The following is a 23,179-nucleotide window of genomic DNA, read 5'->3' as shown; positions in this document are numbered from 1 at the left end:
CTTGAAGTAACATATGTTATACACTCACATTCACTGCCACGGGTTACATGTGCTACATTTTTCAATAGTGCCAATGTTATTCTCTTATTATTTTAAGAGAAAACAGTATTTTCCGAAATCTTCAGCAGTTATTAGCATCTAAACTTGTGAAGTGGTATACCGTGTTTGTGTAATCGCCATTTTTAAAGATGCGATTTTAAGGATCGTGTGAGACCCCTTTTTCTGCCTTCGCGAACTGAAGAGGTAAACAATCTTATGGTAGTTTCGAGTCTGAGGTGGGTAGGGAAGTGGGGACCTACTTAACCACCGTGTGAGACTGGCTTTAAATTATCCGAATCTTCTTTCAGGTTTTTCATGTACTTATCTTTGTGGAATGCATGTGTCTGAATTTGTATATTGCTACAGCCACGTAGGTTAGGTTAACCGGAGCTATTAATTAGTCTGTGCTACAGCTCGACCAAAAATCACTTCACGACCGATTGTGATCTACTTTTCAGCCAGTCCTGATGTCATTTTCCATTGCTCATATGTTAGAACGAGAAACACATCGTAGTTTTATCATGGATGATACATTCATACTGCAGGACCAACTAGATTTTAAAATCAGATCGGTAGTTTAGTCCCGTTAAGCTGTGTTGCGCTGAACAGAAGATGGATTGGATTATTATCAGTTTTGCTGCTTAGAGAGAAGTCTTGCCTATTATTCAGAATGAGCAGGTGGAATGAGGAATTCTCAAGTAGCTTAAATACTAGTGCTCGTTTACACACAACTATAGGCTCTTATTGATGACCATTTTTAAAAATATTATTGCAAACACAGCATCGGGTCATTTCATGTTAAACCATCCAACCAAATTGTCCATTCCACCACCACAGAGTTTGATGAAGTCGTGATGCATGCTATCTTTAAATTGATAGAATAACATTTTTCATTGTTTGAGCATCCACTCCAGATTGAAATTTACAGTCCTCTACAATTTTCTGCCATTTCATTGATTTTTGTTTCGGATTCACATACTCTGGTTTTAGCTTGTATTTTTCACGAATACTTACTGACATAACATTTTGAAATTCACCATACTCATTCAAAATGTCATGAACATTCCAAACATCACCCGTGGAGTTTGTAAGTCCACTTTATGCACAGAAAGTAAAATCGATACTGGACCTACAGTTTAAAGTGGGATCCGAACCACTATGTTCCTCCACCGGGTATCGAACCCGGGTCCTCTTTATTACAAGACGAAGAACGCTACCACTACGTGACCGATCACCCGTGTTAGAAGTAGAAAAATGTGTTTTCAAAAATGCAATCCTCCCCCCCCCCCCGCCTCTTCCTCCCAAACAAATGCCTTTGGAAAAAGGAGCCACCTGCTAGATTTGGATAGAATCCGAACAAAAATCGATACTTTCGTTTTCCAACTTGCTGCTACTACGAGGGAGAGTCAAATGAAAAACCTTAAAATTGAGACAAAAATTACAGGACAGACTGTAACCAGCTCGAGGTATCGACTGTAATTTACAAAACGACCTCGAGGCTGCAACACTGATCAAGTGAGTTTCACAGCACTATTTTTGTAATTTTAAAGATGTGGCGCCTCTTGCATACACATCATGCACCAGCGAAGACCAGTGGTTTCTTGCCCTCTGGAAGCTTATGAAAATCCAATGTATCTATGCATGCTTACGAGGCCAGCAAGTTTACAAATATAGAAAAAAGTTCGACAATGGCCTCAATCCGCACGTAGATGGGTGGAAAAACTTTTGCGGTGGCTCATAATTGACTGCACATAGATTCCAAATATTCTTCTTCTTGAGGTATACGGGCACTAACGCAGACTTGAAAATATGTGTGGATGAGTGTATGCTAAAATGTAGCAAACGTGTGCAACTTTATATGCAGAAATCTACTACATAAAAAAATAAAGTTTTTATTTGACTGTCTCTTCTAGTTTTGCACATTTGTTTCTTATACTCAGCTGGGGATGCGCTGATGGTTCATCCCCAAGGACAATGCCTAATTATCCTTGCAGCTCTGCATCACACAGTGCAGCCCGCGATAATAGGTTGCAGGGGTTACTGGGTACGAGTCAAGAGAGTCCTAAGTGATGACTGAGGAAACGAAAGAGTAGCTGTTCTGCTCAAGTATTTGCGATGAGATCTCGAATGAAAATTGACATATTTCGTTGATGTGGATCGTTACTTTGCTTTGAGACCAGAGACGTGTCTAGGTTGAAGTTACATCTTCTGTACTGCCTCAATATTTACACATGCATTCATGGTTGTATGATTTGATTTTTGTTATGTAGCGTCGCTTTTTTTCCACTTGGGTGATCGTGACGATGAGGATGATGATATGATATACTTGTATGGACTGTGTCTCTTGCCCAGATAAAATTAAAACGGAGTGTAACTTAGTATCTTAATTTTCTTCCTTGTTTTACGTCTTTTGTCTAGCACTCTAGATTAATAAAGGTTCTGAGGATGATTGGTAAGGTGATGAAATAGATGAAGAAACGAATACAGTGAAACGTCTTCATTTTATCGGGGAACCGAACTTAGAACCCTTGACCGATGCTCAAACCATTCTGCCATACACGCTGGTGTAAGCAGCATCGGCGCTGAAGGGAGGGGACAGGCGGGCCACACATCACAAAGTACCCTCCTTCGCTCTCCATTTTCTAGAAAAGATGTTTTGAATATAGGGACATCTTTAGCTTTAGTTTGAAATTCATATACAATTAACAATTTGTCGTAGATTATTATATCCTGTAACATTTGTGACTTGTGATTGTAGAAGTGTTTTGATTCTGAGTATGTGGAATGGCAAATGTAAACCTTAAATTAAATATTTAAATATATACGAGGGTGGATCATTAAGTATCGCACAACAATTTTTAGAAAGGAAGTTTATTAGGTAAGACAACATAAATTATACACATTGAAACCACATCTTTTAACTACATTTCGAGATAGGAGCCAAGTCTTTCAACACATTTTCCCCATCGTGGCACTAGTTTCAATATACCCTGTTCATAGAACTCCGTCAAATTGGGAATACAGCCATTTGCGCACAACTGATTGCACTTCTTGATCGGAATTGAAGCGTTGGCCACCTAGGAATTTCTTCATTTTGCCAAACAGATGAATGTCTGAAATGTTGAACCGCCCTGACAAGGTTCTGAGATGGATCCGCCGGTCGTTGAGAATTGCCTCCTCAATGGCTGTAACATTCCGTTCCGTTGCAGCTGTTACTGGTCGCCCGGAACGTGACGTGTCAACAAGTTTCACACGGCTTCCTTGAAAGAATGTGCACCACCTGGAGATGTTGCTACGGTCCAAACAGTCTTCCCCATACACGCCCAACATTTCCCCGAGAATTTCACTAGTGTTTTGTCCTTTCGCCCACAAAAAAACAAACTACAGCTCTTTGCTTTCCACACGTTGACGACAATAACATGCGTGCCATCTTTAAATAGTTCACGCCTCTGCCGTAAGAGTTATACCTGATCGAACAAATGCCGTCTCTAGCGCGAAGTTAAAACTATGCATCTGTAAAATTTCAACGTCCCAGCCACAATAACATCGCGGGAAAAAATCGTTGTGCGATACTTAATGATCAACCCTCGTATATACCGTTGAATTGAATGCAATTAGAATTGTTGGATAAATTGGAATCGCACATACCATTTATATTGTTAATATATTTGTGTGTGTGTCTGTGTATATGTGGGTGGTGAGAGGAGGTAATACGTAAAGCTGAAATAGAGAAAACATATGCTTGTACCCTTGAATTTTTGAAAAGTTCGCCTTGATAACCGGGAATTATTCTTGAATGTTATCAAGATCTTAGAGTAGCCATCCTGGTTCGATCCCCGGTGGAGGAAAATTGATTGCACAGTTGTACGGGTCCCATTTTGCACTATAGATCCAGCCCCTCTTAGCGTTTATGAGCACCAAATCATGCACAAGATCAGTCAACTGGACAGCTGCAACTCTTGTTAAAAGTCTTACACATTTGCTTTAGTAGCTATGAAAATGTTTATCTTCAACCGCATTTATCAGGAAATGAAACTTTCACGCTCACGAAGTGTCATTGGTCAATTTGTCCTCAAAATGTAAATCGCGATGTTTACAATTGGAAGACGTTAATGTATATTCAAATCGACTTTCAATTGTTAAAGTGAAATTTCACTAAACGATTTCTAATAGTTGGTCGTGGCGGGATATGAAATGAAGGTGAGTTTTATAGGCGTTTGATTGCAACCTGTCGCTGGCTTTGCATCGTAAAAGAACCATCAACTCATCTCGCGATTTCTCGTGTTTGCATAAGCGTGTGTGTGCAGAGGGACCCTTAGGATTTTTTACACTTTTAGTAGTGTCCGAAGGCTGGGAATATGCCTTCAGAGAAAGCATTAACGTTTCTTTTGCACACCCAAGATGGTAGCTATCCACAGGCCACGGGGTAAGTTTTTTCATTCTGTTTCGGTTAAATAACAGCGTGTAACGTAATTTCCTATGACACTTTTCGTAAATAACCCGTGGCGCAACAGCCCTTAAGGGCCAGGGCCCACCTGTGGACTGCCTCACTCTCACATGCCCCAGCAGAGGTGAGCGATCATCCAACCAGTTGCGGGGTGACGTGTGGGCAGCACGACGAACCCCCAGTCGTTGCTGTAGGTTTCCATGACCGGGTTACGCTGCTCATTCGTAGTTCCCCAATTTCTTCACGGTGGTGGATGACCACCAGCCCCATACGCAGGCCGAAATCTCAGGAGAAAAGTTGTTACGCTTCCCCCAGGAGACTCCAACCAGCGAGCCTCCCGTAGGCCGAGTCCAAAGTCTGTCGCCTGCCTTGTCTACCAAGAGAAAGTAAACTATTTTGCCCCCCCTCCCCCCTTGTTTTGGCACCCAATCGCTGCTACTGTCTATGTGAGATAATTACTCTTTCCATCATGTTTGCTTAAATTTGTAGACGTTATTGTAAGCTTTGGACATACGAAGTTTTATATTTCAAGCAAAAGGTGTCATTATCTTTTACGGTTTTGGTGTTTTTAACGGTCACAGTTAGGATTACGTCACTGTTGAATCACTCTGTATTGTCAGTGTCTTTTGTATTTACCCATACCCGTTGTGATAGCCAAAGTGGTGATTGTGGTATGCCCAGGAGTAGTTGGGACGATTAAGCCCCCCCCCCCCTTTGCCTCAGAAGAATTACATATATGAAATGAAATTCGGTGATTTAAATGATAGAAGAATATAATAAGAAACGAGAATAAAGGTATTCTTCCTTTGATTATGACAATAGATCAAAAATAAGATTTCGAAAAGTGTTTGAGCCTCCCCGGTGGCGCAGTGGTAGCGTCGTCGTCTTGTAATAAAGGGGTCCCGGGTTCAATACCCGGTGAAGGCACATAGTGGTTCGGATCCCACTTTAAACTGTAGGTCCAGTCCCGATTAGCCATACTGTGCATAAAGTGGACTAAAACACCAAATCAATCAATCGAAAAGTGTTTATAATAATGTATTGTCTTGTAATCACAAGCACCCTGATTCGATTTCACGTTGGTTTGTTGGTTCGGAAGCAACATACGGGACCCCTCGATGGCGTGGTGGCAACTCTGCCGCCTTCTAATCAAGGGGTCACTAACTAGTTCGAATCCCGTTGGAGGCAGTGATTCGGGTCCCACTTTTAATTGTAGATCCAGTATGGATAAACGTGTTCGGTCATAATCCGGGTTTGAAACATTTTGTTTGTTTCAAGTTCACTTTATGCGTAGATAGGCTAATCGGGACTGGACCTACAATTTAAAATGGCATCAGAACCACTATGTGCCTCCACCGGGAATCGAACCGGGGAAACCTTGATTACGACGTTACCACTACGCCATCGGGGAGGTCGGACACAAACTCTTTATCTTGACTTCAATTGGAACCAGTTTAAGTCTGTAGGTCCTTTTCGTTTAGAATATCTGTACCTGCTGTTGACTGAAGAAGTCCAACCGGAATAAGATCAGCTTGCAAACGGAGTTGAGATTGCTATATAGTCTCTCCGTGATCGAACCGAGCCATCAGTGTAAAAGACAGGCACCATGCAGCCAGACAAATACAGGCGCTCTTTAATTAAATTAATATCAAACAGGGAGTTGTGATAATTGACTAAACGCATCCCTCCCATTTTTTTCGTCCTCTCGAATAGAAACCCCCCCCCCTTCTCCACAATAGCTAGTCCCCGGAGTCCTGTGCATAATCCGTCCGGCACAAGCTCAAATGAACACATGCGTTTGCTTTCACACAAATGCGAATCGTGTGTCAGTTTTAATCTTCTTGAAGTCCTTTTTTTTTTATCGGAGCTGAAAGCTTTTTTTTTTTTTTTTTAACAGGCTTTCGTTACCTTATTAAATTCCGTGTAATGCTGTATTCCCAATTTAAGTGAGATACCCCGACTTATTTCTTCGAGACTTTGACCTCTTCGGTATCCGTCGAGTGCCCCATTCACGGCTATCGAAGGATCTGGGTTCGAACCCCGACCTAAGCATGGCTGTTTCTTTGTGAGTCTCCCTCCATCCATTTTTGGGGATGGCATCCAAACCTGGAAGACTCTCTGTATTATTTCGAGTTATACAAGCAAGTCTCGGTTTCAATTCTTGGAATATATAGTACAAACAAATACACACGTGTCGCACAAACTTTCACAGGGTATAGAGTTCTGCAGGCAGAGGATTTCGCTCTAGCGCCAAATAGTTCGCACGGACGACGCTAGATAGCGTACATAATTGAAATATACGAATTATAATTTAAATGTATCATCATCAGTCATATGCAAAGATACTGTTTTGTCGTGAAGTTTATTATTACTTAAAAATAACAAAAATACTCCCTATCTAAATGAACACACACATACAGCTTTATTATTATTTTTAGAGAGTTAAAAGTAGGGTTATTTGAAATGTTATAATAAAAAATGGAAATTAGTTTACATGTAAAAGGGAACAGAGATTTTCTGGCATATTTTCGTCTTTTCTTAATACAATATTTTGAAAAATTGCGTAGCATCAATTCTAGAGTAAGGGTTCGCGTAACCGGGTTTTGCTCTGCTGGTAATATGCAAAATATGAACTTGAAATGTAATTATGTGTGTGTGTATATTTCACGTTGGAAGTGAAGAAATTCTGGTGTCATCAAAACCCTATTTTGCTACGTAAAAACTCGCCTTTGTGCCGAATGTTTGTTATGCATACAAATTCAATGCAGGTCTCTCGTGGACTGTGAACCAATTTCCATTAGTAAGTTGACGGAAAAGAGGAGAGGAAATGCACAATCAATCATGGCATCATATTGATTACGGGTTAGATGTCGCTTTCAGGTGCTGTGACGTCAACGATTTTTTAATATTCTTAAAAAAAATATTACGTTTCTTGTGTTGTGTAATAGGCACTGACTTTTCATTCACTCTCCTTTTTTTATTTTTTATTTTTTTATTGTAACTGGTGCGTCAGCTACTTGGCTACTCATTCCTCTCAGACACTTCTTTCCGTATTCGAAGACTATTAAAACTTAACACTTGAATATTTGTAATATGGCATGGTCACTGCAGGTTAACGAAGCTGTGGTGGCTGGAACTATAGCCAAAATAGTCAGTGCTAAGGTATGGGGCTTCTTAAATTGTATTATAGGTGTTCGTGGCCAAAGTTGTGACGTGCTAGCATATTTTGTGAATAAAATAAGAATATAAAAACATTATGTTTATGTTCTGTTAATCTTAAATATTTTAAAACTTTTGCGTAGATTATATTCTTGTTCAGTGGCGGCGTTTAGAGTTGCCCCCCTCTTTTTCATTGCCATTTTACCCCCACACCATGTTAAACCTTATCTACCAAAGGAAAGTAAACTGTCCTTGCCCTCCCTCCCAGATTTGCCACCTTGCACCCCCCCCCAATTTGGAACCCAATCGCCACTGTTCTTGTGGATTTCAGGTATTGTTGTCTCGACTTTGATTACAGAAAAGGCACTTGTTCATGTCGGTAATGAGTTATTACAAAAATTATGGCAATTGCTCTGGTAAATCACACGAATGTCCTGGAAGAAACAAATCTGTTTTGTCAGAATGCAGAATATCGACGTACAAAGGTTTTTCTAATTATTATCACTATTTGTAGAATTATCGTTTCTGACAATATTTAATCCATCGTCCGGCAGAAATTAAGGCTGTTGCATTGTATAACGTGTTTGCTGACACTAGACCAATTGTGATTTTCACGATATAATCTGTTTGAAAAATTACAAATAACAGTTAATCACTGTGTTACGTGCGATTGAACTGTATAGTAGTCGGTGGCCGAGTGCGTTGAATGATCGACTCACGCGCTCTGAATGTTCCAAGGTCTGGCATGAGCATGGGTGTTCCTTGTTGAGTGCCCTTTGTCAGTTTTGTGTAATCATTGTTCATCCTCATCCATGTGATTAGCCGAAATATGTAAGAAAAGTACAAATACAGATGGAATCACAGTTGTGATTGTGACTTACGAATTATACTGGGATTAACGTAAAATCAACGAATTATACTGGGATTAACGTAAAATCACTGCTTGGAGCGGTGTGGAACCTGTGCATAACTGGAGCTTGGCAACAAGTTGTTCTTACATATGGAAATGAGGGAAATAGGAAACTGAGAGATCATTTTCCGAGAATCTCCAGTGTTTCTCAACAGACGAAATAAAATCGATCAGGAAACATGTGCCGAGCAAAAGAGAGGATTCGAGTTTCAAATGCAATGTTGCATGACCTGCTGCGTGCAAAGGTAACACGAAGACCCTATTACCGCATTATATAATTACTTTGTTTACAACAGGCCCCATCTTCAGTAGGTAGAGCAACAAGTCTTCAGTATGAAGGCATAACACCGTATTTTTTTCACTAAGTTATTGTCGTTTATATATCTGGGGAAGGCAGGCTTACGTCATGTGCCCAGCGAAACAAACTGAAAAGTTTAGCAGCTCCGCATGACGTGGTTTATCTCCTTGCACTGCGCACCAGAGCCTATATGACAAGGAGACAACCCCCCCCCCCCCCTTTTCCATTGGGTATGACTCTTCGCACCCAATTCATGGCCGTGTGCACGAACGAAGATCAAATTTTAAACTCAGATCGGGAAAGGATACTGGAAAATTCCATTGCACGAAGACGGTTCAACACTTGACCGCGATCTAGGAACATCAAAACGAGTTTATCTTCTGATCGGCCATTCACCACCGTTTTGGTGTCTGATCCTGGTTCACGATACTGACGCTTCGACTGCAGGCAGTTGTTTTTTAATATAAAAATAGCGGAAAGTGATATCGAGGGCGTGCAAACGCTAGAGATGTTGGATGTACAATGCATAATTCGAGAACTGTGTGAACTAAAAACTGCCAAAATAATAATAATCATTTCTGGTTCTGTGGTGCAAAGTCGTAATGTTTCTAAATACTGTACTTTCCATCCCAGAACACAAAACATATATAAATGTCAAAAAATACGTGCAAGTGCAAGATAAATTAGAACAGAGCAATCCTACGATATTGCTACATGGTGATGGAAATATGATTGTATAAATTTACGAAAATACATGTTACTGGCTATTTACACGACACGACAATATAAATATATAAAAATTAAGAAATGAAAAATTCAAATACTTACCACAGTACAGTGCGGGCGAGATTCAGCGTACGCTGTTCTCTCAAAATCGAATGCATTTCGTAAGGAGTTAAAGTCCCGTAGAAGAAGGTTCCATGGTTTCTCCTTCTCCTTTTGTGTTTTGCCGTCAGTTCTTTTTTAATATGATTATTTCTTTACACTCTACTCCATCCTTGTACTTGTCGACAAGGTTGATCAGTACATTTCTCAAATTCAGATAAGTTTGCGGCTCTAATTACTTTCTTCTCCTACATGTTGATACTTTAACACATCACACTACACTATGTGGTTCTTGTTTTAGCCAACCAATCAGGTATAGCCTTACAAATTAATCTCGGATCAGTTGAACGGAATCTCGTGATCGTGGATTGTCGTTGGTGCAATGAAAATCTTTAAACCAAGTTAAATTAGAGTGGATTAAAATTGATCTCGTTCATCTGAACTTCGAAATAATCGGCGTTAGTGGACGCGGCCATCAGAAACCCTTTTGGACAAGCGCTGTATTTCGTTTTCTAACAATCGCAGAATGCTTTTGTTGTTAGGTTAAGCTTGTTCGGTTTAAATATCATGGCAAAAATACACTGCATTTAGCCTGACGTCAGAAGCCTTGTAATCAAGGGGTCCCGGTTTTGATATCTGGTTAGGCACATAGTGGTTTGGGTCCCACTTTAAACCGTATGTCCGGTCCAGCTTAGTCTAACTGTGCATAAAGTGGACTTTAAATAACAACAGAAAACCTGACTTCAAGAAATAATACTTGACCAAGAGGTATTTTGAGTTGGGTGCGATAGCTGAGACCCTTTTCCCTGCTGCTCCAGTTCAAGGGGGGCAAAGTGGCGTTGTTACCGGTTGCTACCAGTGTTGCCACAATATGAGGGCACAATATCGCATCCAAGCGGCAAAATTTCCCTTTTTGGACCAATTTTTTCCTTCACCTAAGCAAATTATATAGTAATAATAATTAGTAGTAGTGGAAGTAGCAGTATTATTAGTGGTGGTGGTAGAAGCAGTGTAGTAGTACGTAGTTAAGTATTCCGTTCAATTCGTTATTCGTTTGAATAAAATATATTTTAAAAAAAATCACATTTAGGTTTCCTCACTTCCTGAGCAGATGTCCCAGGTTTGAATCCTGATCAGGAATCCATTTAGTTGTTAATCCTCATCATTACTATTTATCCAAAGATGCATAAAAGCAACGTACAATAAACTTAAAGGAGCAGAAACAAGTAGGAATAACAAAAAAAGCAAAAAGTAAAGTGCTCCCCTGTGCTTAGCACCACGCCATGAAGGCGTATAGGGGGTGTGGGGGTAACGCCCCACACTTTCTTGATCCGGTCGTGAGTGGGGGTGATGTGATCAGCATCACGCCCCTGACCGCCTTTACCCCCCAGGGTTTCCCCCAGGTACCCATGTCATTCGACGCTGGGTGGGCGCTTCCATCGTTAGAAAAGTTCCCGGATTTGAACCGGCAGGAGATCGAACCCGGGACCTTTAGCATGTTAGTCAGACGCGTTACCGACTAGGAATAACAAAATAATTAAATAACAAAAAATGTGGATATGAAAGTCAAAATTAATAAACTGTTATAATGTAGTCAGATGACCTTAAAATTTCCCTGCAATTGTGAAATTTTTAATCGAAATTACCTTTTCCCTTTTGGCTAAAATTTCGGTCCGAATTTCCCTTATGTGGCAACACTGGTTGCGACACGCCTGATTTTTGTCCAGTCGTACACGACACCTCTTCCTGTCAACATGCTGCCTTCGCTTACACTTCAGGGAGAGGCAGGGAAATCGGAGACTCATTCGCTTGCTATCGTGCTTGGCTTTTGTGGGTGCCACCTGTTTCGAAAACGACCAAAACCGAAAAATCTGGCAACGCAGAATACCACGAGAATTCCCCCTCACCACGGCAACTGGACAAAGCCGATTGGTTCAGCGGTTCATGTGACCCTCCATGGCTTTCGACGGAAAAGACAAAAATAGAATTTCCAAGTCCATTCTTTGGCCGGAACCACTGTAGCGGAGTGGGCAGCATCACGCTCTGCGAAGTAGGAAGTCCCAGGTTCGAATCCTGATGAAGACATGGATACGTCCTCGTGTTTGTCTAATGATCCATTTCATTTGTTCATCATTCATCCTCATATTGCGATTATCTTTATATGTTTAACCAAGACAGAATTAGAGGCCCCATGCGCTCGATGCTATTCAGAACCAGAGAATTTAAAATGGACATCGTGCAATTTAGTCGAATGTGCTATACGTATCAATTAATCAGAAATTTGTAACCAAGTTGTAAAACCCACTAGTTTGCCGTTAGTATCATTATGGGGTTCCCATTGACATGTGAACTGTGAAAAATTTATGGAAATTGACCTACGAGAGCAAACGTCATGGGAAAGCATTCACAAATGTGGAAGAGTCACGGAGAATGAAAGATTCTTGTACTTTGCCATGATTACAGAATTAAAACTGATTACTAGGGCTCGGAAGTTGAGGACCTATAAATTACCAAAAAAGACCTAAAAATATCAAAAAAGGACCTAAAAACGGAAAAAAAGGACTTATAATTGTGATCCAAATTAATTAATAACTTCAGTTTTAATTACATATTTAATGAATTAAAAAAATACAACATTCTTGTGGTATGGAACACACAGTACGAAAAAACTGAAATCTTCAAAACAAGATAAAGTTTCCACTTACAGCGCGACCTTCCAGACAAGTTACGGTTAAAGGACCTTGTATCGTACCTGCTTCAGTCATCCAAAAATATATTTATTTATATCTTTTTTTATTTCTTTACTACAGACAGGATGTTTAAGAGGTGATGAACTGATGATGATTCGAATTGAGAATGGGCATTAAAAACGTAGTCAAAAGAAGGTGAAGTTGCAAAAAATAAATAAATAAAGAAAGCCGTTAAGACCTAAAAAGAGGCTAGAAAAGAACCAATAAGCCGAAAAAGGCAAAAAAGGACACATAAAACCAACCTTTTTCTGGCCTGCAATGACCCAAAATGAACATATATTATGTTGGGCATCGTCTTCGGACACTAGGGAAAAAAAGACTTTTTCCTCAACTCCCGAGCACTACTGATTACACTCTTTGAATCAGTTTCTTGGTGGAAGATGAGATCGTAAATCCCCTAGCTCGGATGGGCCTTTGGCCGACGTCAGGGCAGCTGATTTCAAATTTTCCTCTCCTTTCGTAAAATCGCTACGGTATTCCAAAACCTGAAAAATCACATATGTTTAGGATTCCTTCTAGAGCATTTGCGTGAATCTTCGTGTGGTTTCCTTACACTGTTGTACAGATACTTTCAGTAGTTTTATAGACTTCAGAAATCCCTTCTTTCCCTCTTCGCTTCACATTATCTACACAGACAGAATTTTGTTTCCGATTGTCATCAATGGGTTCGAATCCATATTGTATTTTTTTGTAGTTAAAAGATAATTAGTAATATATACCAAGTAGATGGATATTTCTTCATATTGTTACAAGTGCAAAAAAATAATGGAATCGAATTCTTTCCTGGACGTTACCTGGAACCTGGAAAGCATAACACGTTCAAGCCGCATATTTTCTTTGACGTACCGTCGAGAAAAAAATACCAAAGATGGGAAGGAATTGAGACTTCAATAAACAGGAAATTGAATTTTGGCGCATGATATATATTTCTCTTCCCGTCATCCCAAAATAAATTTGGCTGCGCGATTGCAAGCTTCTGTGGGCGAGGAAATTGTGTTTCGCTCGTTGTTGTTGATCAACGATTTCTCCTTCGATGAATTATGATTAACGCGGATTTCTCGATAAGCTCTAAATTTTTTCGTGCATATTCTTGAAAATGATGTATGCTATGTAGGAGATGCATCAATAACAATGGGAAGGTCACAATTTGAAATGACGGTGCGACGATCATGAAAATACTGGATGTTGTTCATTCCGCTAAGAAAACTAATTTGCAAGGTTTTTGAAGCCAGCTATACGTAAGGTAAAGTTCCCCGTGCATACAACACTGTGTCATGAAGGCACATTTAGTGGATGTGGGGGGTAGGACCCCACATATTCTCGATCACGGCCATTTTCGAGGTGGTGTGTTTAACACCACGCTCCGGCTGTCTTTACGTCACAGAGTTTCCCTCGGATACCCATATGTGGCTGGGTGAGCCCCTAAGATGCTTTATGTCCGACCCTGTGGCCGAGTGGTTAGCACATCGCGCTGCGACGCCAAGGGTCCCGGGTTCGAATCCCGCTCGGGCTTGGTTGTTTGTGAATGTCCATTCATCAATTTCATAATTTCATTACTCATCCCCATCTTCGCAAATTAGCCAAGAGGCACAAAACGCGAAGTAAAATAAACTAATTCAATCAATCAATCAATCAATAAGATGCTTTATGCATGGACAAGCCCGGAAACATTCCGACCTTCGATCACCCAAATGTTGATATTATTACTTTCAGACATAGTTGGAGGGGGGGGGGTGATGGGAACCCTTTTTCCGACGATTCCCAAAGTGACTGATCAGGTGAGAATTCTTCCATCAGTGTCCCTGCCTCTGGTGTTCATTCAGACAGATTTTAGATTCTAATAAATGGGATCTGGGGAAGGTGGCGTGGGGTAGGGGTGGTAAAGGCGGTCGCAGCATGGTGCTGATCACATCACCTCCAGTATTGGCTGAGATTGTGAATATCTACCTCCGCATCCCCATTATGCTTTTCGTGGCATTTTGTAATGCTCTTTTCTTTGTGTTTTTGATGGAAACAGAAAACACCCCCTCTTCAACTTAAAAGTTTTCATTGCAATGTTTTGGTATTTTTCGTAACTTACAGTGTTAGAATTATATTCTTATATGCGTGAAGTTTTGTAAAAAGAAAATAATATAGTAATGTGGCCATTCCTCATACAGAATGAAGTCTGAGGCATTCATACTTACATGCATTAATAATTAAAGCAAGTCTAAATCTCTTGTTAAAGTACGCCTTGTAATCAAGGAGTCCCGGGTTCGATTCCCGTGGAGGCACGTAGTGGTTCGGATCCCACTTTAAACTCTAGGTCCAGTCCCGATTAGCCTTACTGTGCATAAAGTGGACTTAAAACACCAAATCAATCCAATCCAATCTTGTTAAAGTACATCTTCAGTTTTCATATTAACCGGCCTTCATTGAATAAAAATATATATTTTCTTAATTTTCAACTATACGTAAGTAGGGGCCGATTAAATATATATGCTAAGAGAAAGGAAGAATAAAGGTCAAGAATAAGTCATGAAAAGGTAACGAATTTGGATTTTTTATTTTGGTGGACACCCTGTATGTTCCTGAAGTATCTAAAATGGAATACCTCCATAAGCACCCGTGTTAAAATCTCACCGAAGGTGCCTCTAGGTAGGCTCTCTAAGATGAACAACTTGACGAAAATTGGTGTTTACTTTCTATTTTTGGAACGTTACACACCAGATTTTAAAAATTCATCCACCGGAGTTTCTGAATTGCGTGGCAAATGAATTTTTCACCATTCCTTGTCCTTTTTCAGTTTCGCGTTTGTGGTTGACGTCACCAGCCATTGATCGTTAGTTCTGCGATAATGAACCAGGGTGCTGCTTTCGAGTCATCGGGTTGCTGCTGGAAAACGCAAACCTTTGAAGAGATAATTAGAATAATTGGAAGTTTGGCCTTTTGCGTACTGGAAAACGTATCTGGAGGCAAAACAGAGGGATTAATTTTGGTTCAGAAGCGAAATCGAGAGATAATGTTCATTTCTATTTGATGTTTTTTTTAATATATTTTTTTATATTTATTATATTCTTCAGCGTCCATTTAACGGCATTAAGGTGCATGGATTCCTGACATTGAGGGACTAAGTGCGGATATATTGTGTCAACCTAGGTCCCTGCCCTTTCTGAGATCTAAAATCTTTGCTTTTCCTTTCTATTTGTAACACGTAAATCTACTACCGGATTAAACATTATGGATACTCAAATTTGGATTCAAATCAAATATTAACCAGTAGACCTACATAAGAAACGAGTTACATCAAAATTTAGCTTATTCAGTTCTGCGTTAATTTATGATTGTAATCAAATTTTTTGCAGGTATGCTTTCGATTTTTTATCGTCGTGAGAACAAAAAAGTGCCGTTTTTTAGTTTCCTAAGCGACCGCCCTCTTTGATATTCTATAAATTAAAAAAAACTTGTTGTCCGATCGTGATGAAATTTAAATACAGTTCAGTTAGAAAGGTTTTAAATACAATTCTTAATTTTCATATTTTTTAATCGGCCAAGAAAGGTTCTTATCAATTTTATGAAAACTTTTTCTTCCTATTTTAAATCACATTATTATTGTCAATTCATATTGCCAAAACAGATTTTACACAAATTTGTATTAAATGGAGTAAAGATGTGTGTTGAACGTGACAACACCACATGTGGTATCACTACAACGATCTCCGTTCAACGTGGAAACTGCGGACTGTCACTGCGAGTCCTGATATAGTCCACGCATTTACTTCGTTAACGTCAAAGAACTGAAGAAAGCCGCCGCCACGAACGTCAGTGGGGATAAATAGCGGGCGAGTAACCAACTAGATGTCCGAGTGCAGAGAGAGTCAATACACAGGGGCTAGTAGCATCTCGCCTTTGGTGCAAGTTAGGGGCGTAACTTGGAGCCATTTGGGGGGGGGCAATCGGAACAGAGGGCTTAACTTTGGGGCAGCAGAATAAGGAAAACATCCAGGACTAGTTTGATATATGACTGACATTTGAGAATCCATAGAAGTTAGTATTTATTTCCTTGTTCCTCAGGTCCCAGGAGGTTATATATATATATATATATATATATATATATATATATATATATATATATATATAATATAAAAAAAATTGTAACTGTTAATGAATAGACCCCCTCTTCAATTTGATTCAAAATGTACTTTTAAGAGTTTAGTATTGCTCAGAAATCTTTGTGTTTGCTTATGATAGTGGCCCAGATTTTCTGGATGATATGTGTTAAGATGGTAAAATGCAGTGCTGACTAGTTACTTTTTAAAATTTGTCATATATTGATCACTGCTTCTTAGCTTGATGATAAAGTTTTAATTGAAATACAAAGTACAGTATTTGATATTCCTAGGTCATGTTTTTTACTTGTAAATCCCTGATATCGGCAATTACTTTAAATGCAATATTTGTTTAAAATGTGGTGTACATTGTAACAAAATTCTCATTTCAATATTTTCTCCCATTCTTTGTGCAGATGGTAGTGATATTGTTAACGGAACGCCAAAGAAGCATCGCTTGCAACTAAATGTAACAGAAGTAGGAAGCGAGCGATCTACACAATCTGGAGGCCAGTTTTTGCAGCTGTTTGGTCCAAATATTCAGTCTCGCCACTGTGTAATAGCCCATACAGAAGGAATTGTCACCGTTACACCCTGCAGCAGGGATGCCGAAACCTATGTGAATAATCAAAGAATATATGAAACAACGATCTTGCAGGTAATGTTGGTTCTATATTCTTTCTTTTTAATGATATTTATTAAGCTCAAAGGCACTTTAGTTGATAATCATAAAACACTATTGTTTTCAGTCTTTGATTGTTTGGGTCTACATTGTGTATCTTAAAGTTGCACCATTAACAGTCTTCTGAAAGTATTGCATGATGGTTGTTCCTAAACCAAAATTAAATATTTTGAAATACCTAAAGTTTGAAAGGAAAGATCCAAATAATTATTGCCATAATTATTGGAAATAATTTTTATAATTGGTTCATTATATTTCAAAACATGGGAAATGGGAGAAGAATACTATCAGTTGTTTTCCTTACTGGTCAAAGGTAACTAGTAAAGAAATCAGCTGACAGCATTCTGACAATTCTTTACATTTTTATTGGTTTTGCTCGAAATCCATTTTTTTTCCACATCTGTTCATTCATTGTCATGTATTTAATAGGCAATTTTTTTGTTGCAATTAAATTTTTCCTGATCTTTCATCTTCTGCTTCATAACAACATAGGAACCACTTAATATAATATCAGTATCAACTGATAAATTTTCCATGGATTTCCCCCTCCAACTTTCGCAGGCAGCTCCTTCTTAGCATGTGTCACAATGATTTTCCTCCCTATTATTGCTGTTATTTCACCAACTCTTTTCAGCGCTGTTGAATTTCCTATTTGCTCATTTCACACTCTTCATTCTTTTTGCCATAACCACATTTCTAGAGCTTCTAGTTGCTTTTCTAATTTCTTCGCAGCTTCGCAACATCTAAGGGAGATTTCAGACTGAAGCTAAATCAGTAATGTTTCACACTGTAGTGGCATGACAGGCCACACATGTCTGCATTTGATTGCACGCCCTCTCAATAAAGACGATATTTTTATTATTATTATTATTATTGGTGAAATCCTCAAGCGACATGTTCTTTCACTTTTGAGTTCTCATGTTAATGTTCCTTGATTTTCTTCAGATAACCATTTTCAACATCTGGTTCATACCACATTGCTCAAAGTGGAATAGTGGGTATTTCTCCACCATCCTTTCATATTCTAACAAAGTTATGCCATTTGGATATCTTAAACAATTTTTCCTATTATTATTATGTTTCATTTTTTCAGGAAACTGCTCTTCACAAAGTCTTTTTTTAATATTGAATGACTCTGCTGATAGGAAGCATCCTTGTCTTACACCTGTCTCGATTACACTTCCCTTTGTCATTTTATCCTATATTCTCATTTTCTTGTGAACTTTGAAGGGTGCAAAATGGCCATATGTGCCAACATACCCCTCAAAATTTTCACTCATTCATTCATTCCTATCCTTATTTTAACTTCTTGTTTATTTTACAAAGTACTTAGAATCTTCTCTCTTTCCAAACCACACTAATTTTCATCAGGGTCTTTGTGAGTTTCATCCAATTTGCTCTATTGAAAGTTTTCCCTAGATCTACAAAAAATACAAACACTTCTTTCCTTTCTCTAGGTATCTTTCACCAATTTGGAACGAATTTCCTCTCTGGATTTTGACTTTGATTGTATTGGTCAGTTATGATTAATCAGTTATTTTTATGATGTTACATCTAAAATATGCATTTTGGATAATTACCAGCTTGGTATTGTGTATTGGTCCTTCATTGCATTTCTTAAACCAGGGGGGTTATTTTATTTACATATTGGACTTTATTCTTTACACCTTCAGATATATAATGATAATAAATAATTAGTGAATATTTTATTCTTATTATTTCTACAGAATGGTTCTCTCGTAAGATTTGGAAGGATACATATCTTTAGGTTTCTGGATCCATCACAGGACGAAAGGCTTCGCAATCAACATGATTCAGGTCGACAAACTCAGGACTATGGATATGACAGGTTAATATCATTCTAATTTAAATAGTATCCACATCTTTTCAAATGACACATTATAACATAATCTGTCATTGATACACCTAGAAGATGTCCTTAAAATTCAATTTTGAATAAATCAGTTACGTAAGAAAGTAATATTAACAGGTTGCTACAACGTCTGACCAAAGTCTTCTTCATGGATTGATATCATTGAAATAATTTTGAATCTTCAGTATAATTGTTTAGGGCTGCAGGGAGTTCATAGGAAATTGATCACTACTAACTGTTTAACTGAACTTTTCCCAATAGCATTTTCATTTCTCCCAAATCCCACAATTAATTGAGAAGGTGATAATAATTTATGTTTTATTATTAATAATTTAATGCTATACAATTGATTGTGATATGCTAGTTGAAAATTTAAGAATTTTAAGGACTTACTTAGTGTGTGTGTGTATATTTTGTTTTATTGTTAAACATTCGAGTTGTAGTGTTTATAGTGGTGAAGTATTAAAATGATAGGATAATGCACTTTAATTGAATTTTGTTCAATGTGCACTTTCATTTTGCATGTTGGTTTTTCTTGTGCATGTGTTTATTGTGAAAACCTGGTGGGTAGTTGTTAATATTGGGATCACCAGAAAGCACCTCAACATGTAGAAAGAGACAATGCTAAATGATAGAACTCAGTACATTGTATATAATTCAAATCAACAAGCAGAATAAGTAATTTGTTTTAGTCAATGATTTAAAAGATGCTTCAAGTTACCATAAGGCTTGATTCACATCTACGTTCAAGTAAAGCTCAGTCACGCTCTGCTCATGGTTCGGTCAAATATTGTTGAATAATTTTTAAATAGAAGCATTCACACCTAGCAGTCCTCTGAAGGTTCTCTCCGATCACGGTCCACTCACGGTTAGGTCTAAATCAACTGGAAAGAATATTTGACCTAAGCGTGAGGGGAGCTTGACCAGACTGAAACTTGATCGATGATGTGAATGTGCAATGCTCAACCTACGGTCCAGTAGCCTTGTTGCAAAGGACACGTAGCCCAGTTTGGTGCTCAGAAAATGTACAACCAAAAGTCAAGGACCTATTGAAACACAGGGAAAGACGACTACTGTATTGATAAAATTCATTGATGGGGCCAATGAGGAAACAATCCCAAATTATTTTCTTCTCAATAATGTTTGTAGAATAGCAGTCAAAATATGCACTTTCATGAACCCGAGTAGAACAAATTTAAGAAGATAAAAACAGACTAAAGCAACTAAATTACAATTACAGCCAATGAAAAAATGAATGAGGAACTATCCATGTAATACAGTGTGTCCGGATGAAAATATACCAATAAGAAATTTGAATAATTCGGCAACCGTTGATGATAGAAATGTCCGGTTACATTTATTTGGAAGAGGGAATCATAGAATTTTATGATGAGCAAAAGAAAATTGCAGTACTCGCCTCAGTAGATCTCAATGTGAGCTCCTTTGGTGGATCGACAAACATCAAGTCGGTACTCAACCTCAATCCATATGTTGCACAATGTTTGATGTGTCACAGACGCACATGCATTGATAATTCTTTCTCATAGATCGTCCAATCCTTGCACTGGTGTTCGGTAGACAATAGTCTTGACATTTCCGCACAGAAAAAAGTCCAGAGGAGTCAAGTTGGGCGACCTTGGAGGCCATTTAAGAGGACCCCCTCCCAATCCAAATGTCAGGGAAATGGTTATGGACGGGCATAATGCAGTTGGGGGGGGGGGGGATGTCTTGCTGGAACATGTAGCCATGAGGTATACAAGGTACAGCATACTGTTCTAACATTTCAAGGTAACTTGCTTCCGTAACTGTAGCCCTTTCAAAGAAGAAAGGCCCAATTACAGAATCTCGTGTCAAAGCACACCACTCATTTAACTTTGGGCTGTTGCGTTCATGTTCAGTAACTGCATGTGGATTTTGGTATGTCAAGACTATTGTCTACCGAACACCTGTGCAAGGGTTGGATGATCTATGAGAAAGAATTATCAATGCATGTGCGACTCTGACACGTCAAACGTTGCGCAACGTATGGATTGAGGTTGAGTACCGACTTGATATTTGTCGAGCCAGCAAAGAGTTCACATTGAGATCTACTGAGTTGAGTGCTGCAATTTTCTCTTGCATATCATAAAATTCTATGATTCCCTCCTCCAAATAAACGTAACCGGACATTTCTATCACGAACGGTTGCCGAGTTATTCAAATTTCTTACTTGTATATTTTCAACCGGACACACTGTACGTACATAATCCATGAGTACTAGTTATTAGGACCTTTCTTCCAACCTGTTGCATCAAGTACAATCCTTAAATCAAATATTGAACTATTGACGATCATATGTATTTTTCAGGACAACTAAATTGTCATTTTTGTGTGTGCAAAGTGAAAGGAAGTGTTGGTCAATCCTGTGGCAAGGGGAAAATATCAGCTCCGAATCAAGTTTAATAACGAACTTGTTCTACATTTACAGAAAACAATACAAAATTATTCCCTATGTATTATTATTTTTTTTAAGTCAAGGGAGGTGACTTTTCACGCAATGTGCATACCAATCGGGTCTATGAAACTAGGCTTACAACCTGATGTATATTTTTCACGTTTTGTGTCGGAAACTTTCTAATAAAAGAAATGATCAACAATGTCGATGTGAAACAATGAGCCCGAAAATTTTCATGCCAAACCTAGAACAACAAAGTAGTGTTTACCATTGTTAACATATACAGTTTTGCAAATTGTAGCTGCAAATACAAGTTTGCTACTTTCAAACCAAAAGTATAACATCAAACACAGTATTATATTAATAAGCAGACTTCCGTGGCCGAGTGGTTAGCACAGCATGCTACGATGCCAGGTGCCCCTGGTTCGAATCTCAGGCTGGGCATGGATGTTCTTTGTGATGTCCCTTCATTAATGTCATCATATCACAATGCAACCTCATCCTCGCAATTAGTCAAAACTGACAGAAAAGCCAAGTAAATCAAACAAATCAATCAATCTCTGCTTTCTCAATTATTTTTCTTCTTTGTAATTTTCTTCTAATTAACCCCAGTGCTGTAACAGCAAAGTCCATCATTGAAAATCTCTTAAACATTGTAGTTAGCACAATTGGCAGGCTCTTCGGAGCGAAGCCTGACCGCTAGTGTGGATACCCCCTCACTGTGAGCAGACCGTGACCTTAGCATTGGTTGAGTGTAGATGTGAATCAAGCCAAATAAATTCTTGTTTGCCCAATTTGAGCATATATTATTTCTTTTCTGATATTGTTGATAAAATTTGAAACTGCAATATGATTGTTGTTGGAGTTCTATGAGATTCTGACTGATCTTGAGTTTTGATTGGATCATATTGAAATGATATGCAAGTTACTTATATCGGCAGTCAGTCATGTTACATAGTATTTTTTGTTGACATTTATGGTCTCACCACTTACAAAGGGAAAAAATTAAATTGAATGAAGTAATTTCATAGTTTATGCCACAATATGGGAAAAGTAAAGAATATGCCCAATTCAGACTGCATACTAATAAAATCAATATTAACATTCAGATAACATTATTAGAATTTTCCATAACATGTAAAAGCAGGAACGTGCTTTAATAGAATTGCAGCTTTGTAGGGCATGACATGAACAAGATAAAAGAGATTGACAATATTATTAAGTAGTTTAGAATGTACTCTTAGAATTGATTTTAACTATTGTCAGCTTGTTCACAATTTGAAATATTTAATGGTTTATAGCAGTACAAGTAGAAGTAATGACTTTGTATTGGACTTGTCAGAAATTCATAAAAATATGCCTCTAGGAAAGTATATCTGTGGGTAATTACTTGCTACAAGTGCTATTTCAATACAATAAAACTTTTATAAAGGGTGTCCCAAAAGGAATGCAGGATTTGATTTAAGGGAAAAACATTTCATATATTTATTAGTTTGCAAAGTTATTACATTATATGAAAGAGTGAACATGACAAAATGTCCTCCACAACGTATTTGACACTCAAATTCTTTTTACAATATTCTGAATAACTTTTTCGCATAACTGTGGCTCAATGCCGTCGACAGCTCATTGAATTTCGGAATCGTTGTTATCTTCGCAGCATAAACTTTGGAC

The 23,179-nt window shown here is 38.4% G+C and overlaps 1 protein-coding gene across 7 annotated transcripts in view; it reads left to right on the top strand.

The window, feature by feature from the left end:
* cno (adherens junction formation factor afadin) overlaps positions 1–23,179 on the top strand; it is a 446,647-nt gene that overhangs the window by 280,585 nt on the left and 142,883 nt on the right. For all 7 annotated transcript variants that reach the window (XM_083138204.1, XM_083138208.1, XM_083138207.1 and 4 more), the window contains 2 exons: positions 16,933–17,174; positions 18,926–19,047. In XM_083138204.1, the coding sequence (XP_082994330.1) occupies positions 16,933–17,174; positions 18,926–19,047 (364 nt within the window). The remainder of the gene's footprint in view (positions 1–16,932; positions 17,175–18,925; positions 19,048–23,179) is intronic.

Source organism: Lepisma saccharinum, chromosome 16 (assembly GCF_977018435.1).
Source record: "Lepisma saccharinum chromosome 16, izLepSacc3.1, whole genome shotgun sequence".
Taxonomy (NCBI): Eukaryota; Metazoa; Arthropoda; class Insecta; order Zygentoma; family Lepismatidae; genus Lepisma; species Lepisma saccharinum.
The sequence above is the reverse complement of the archived record's forward strand: the minus strand, read 5'-3'. Positions and strand labels throughout refer to the sequence as shown.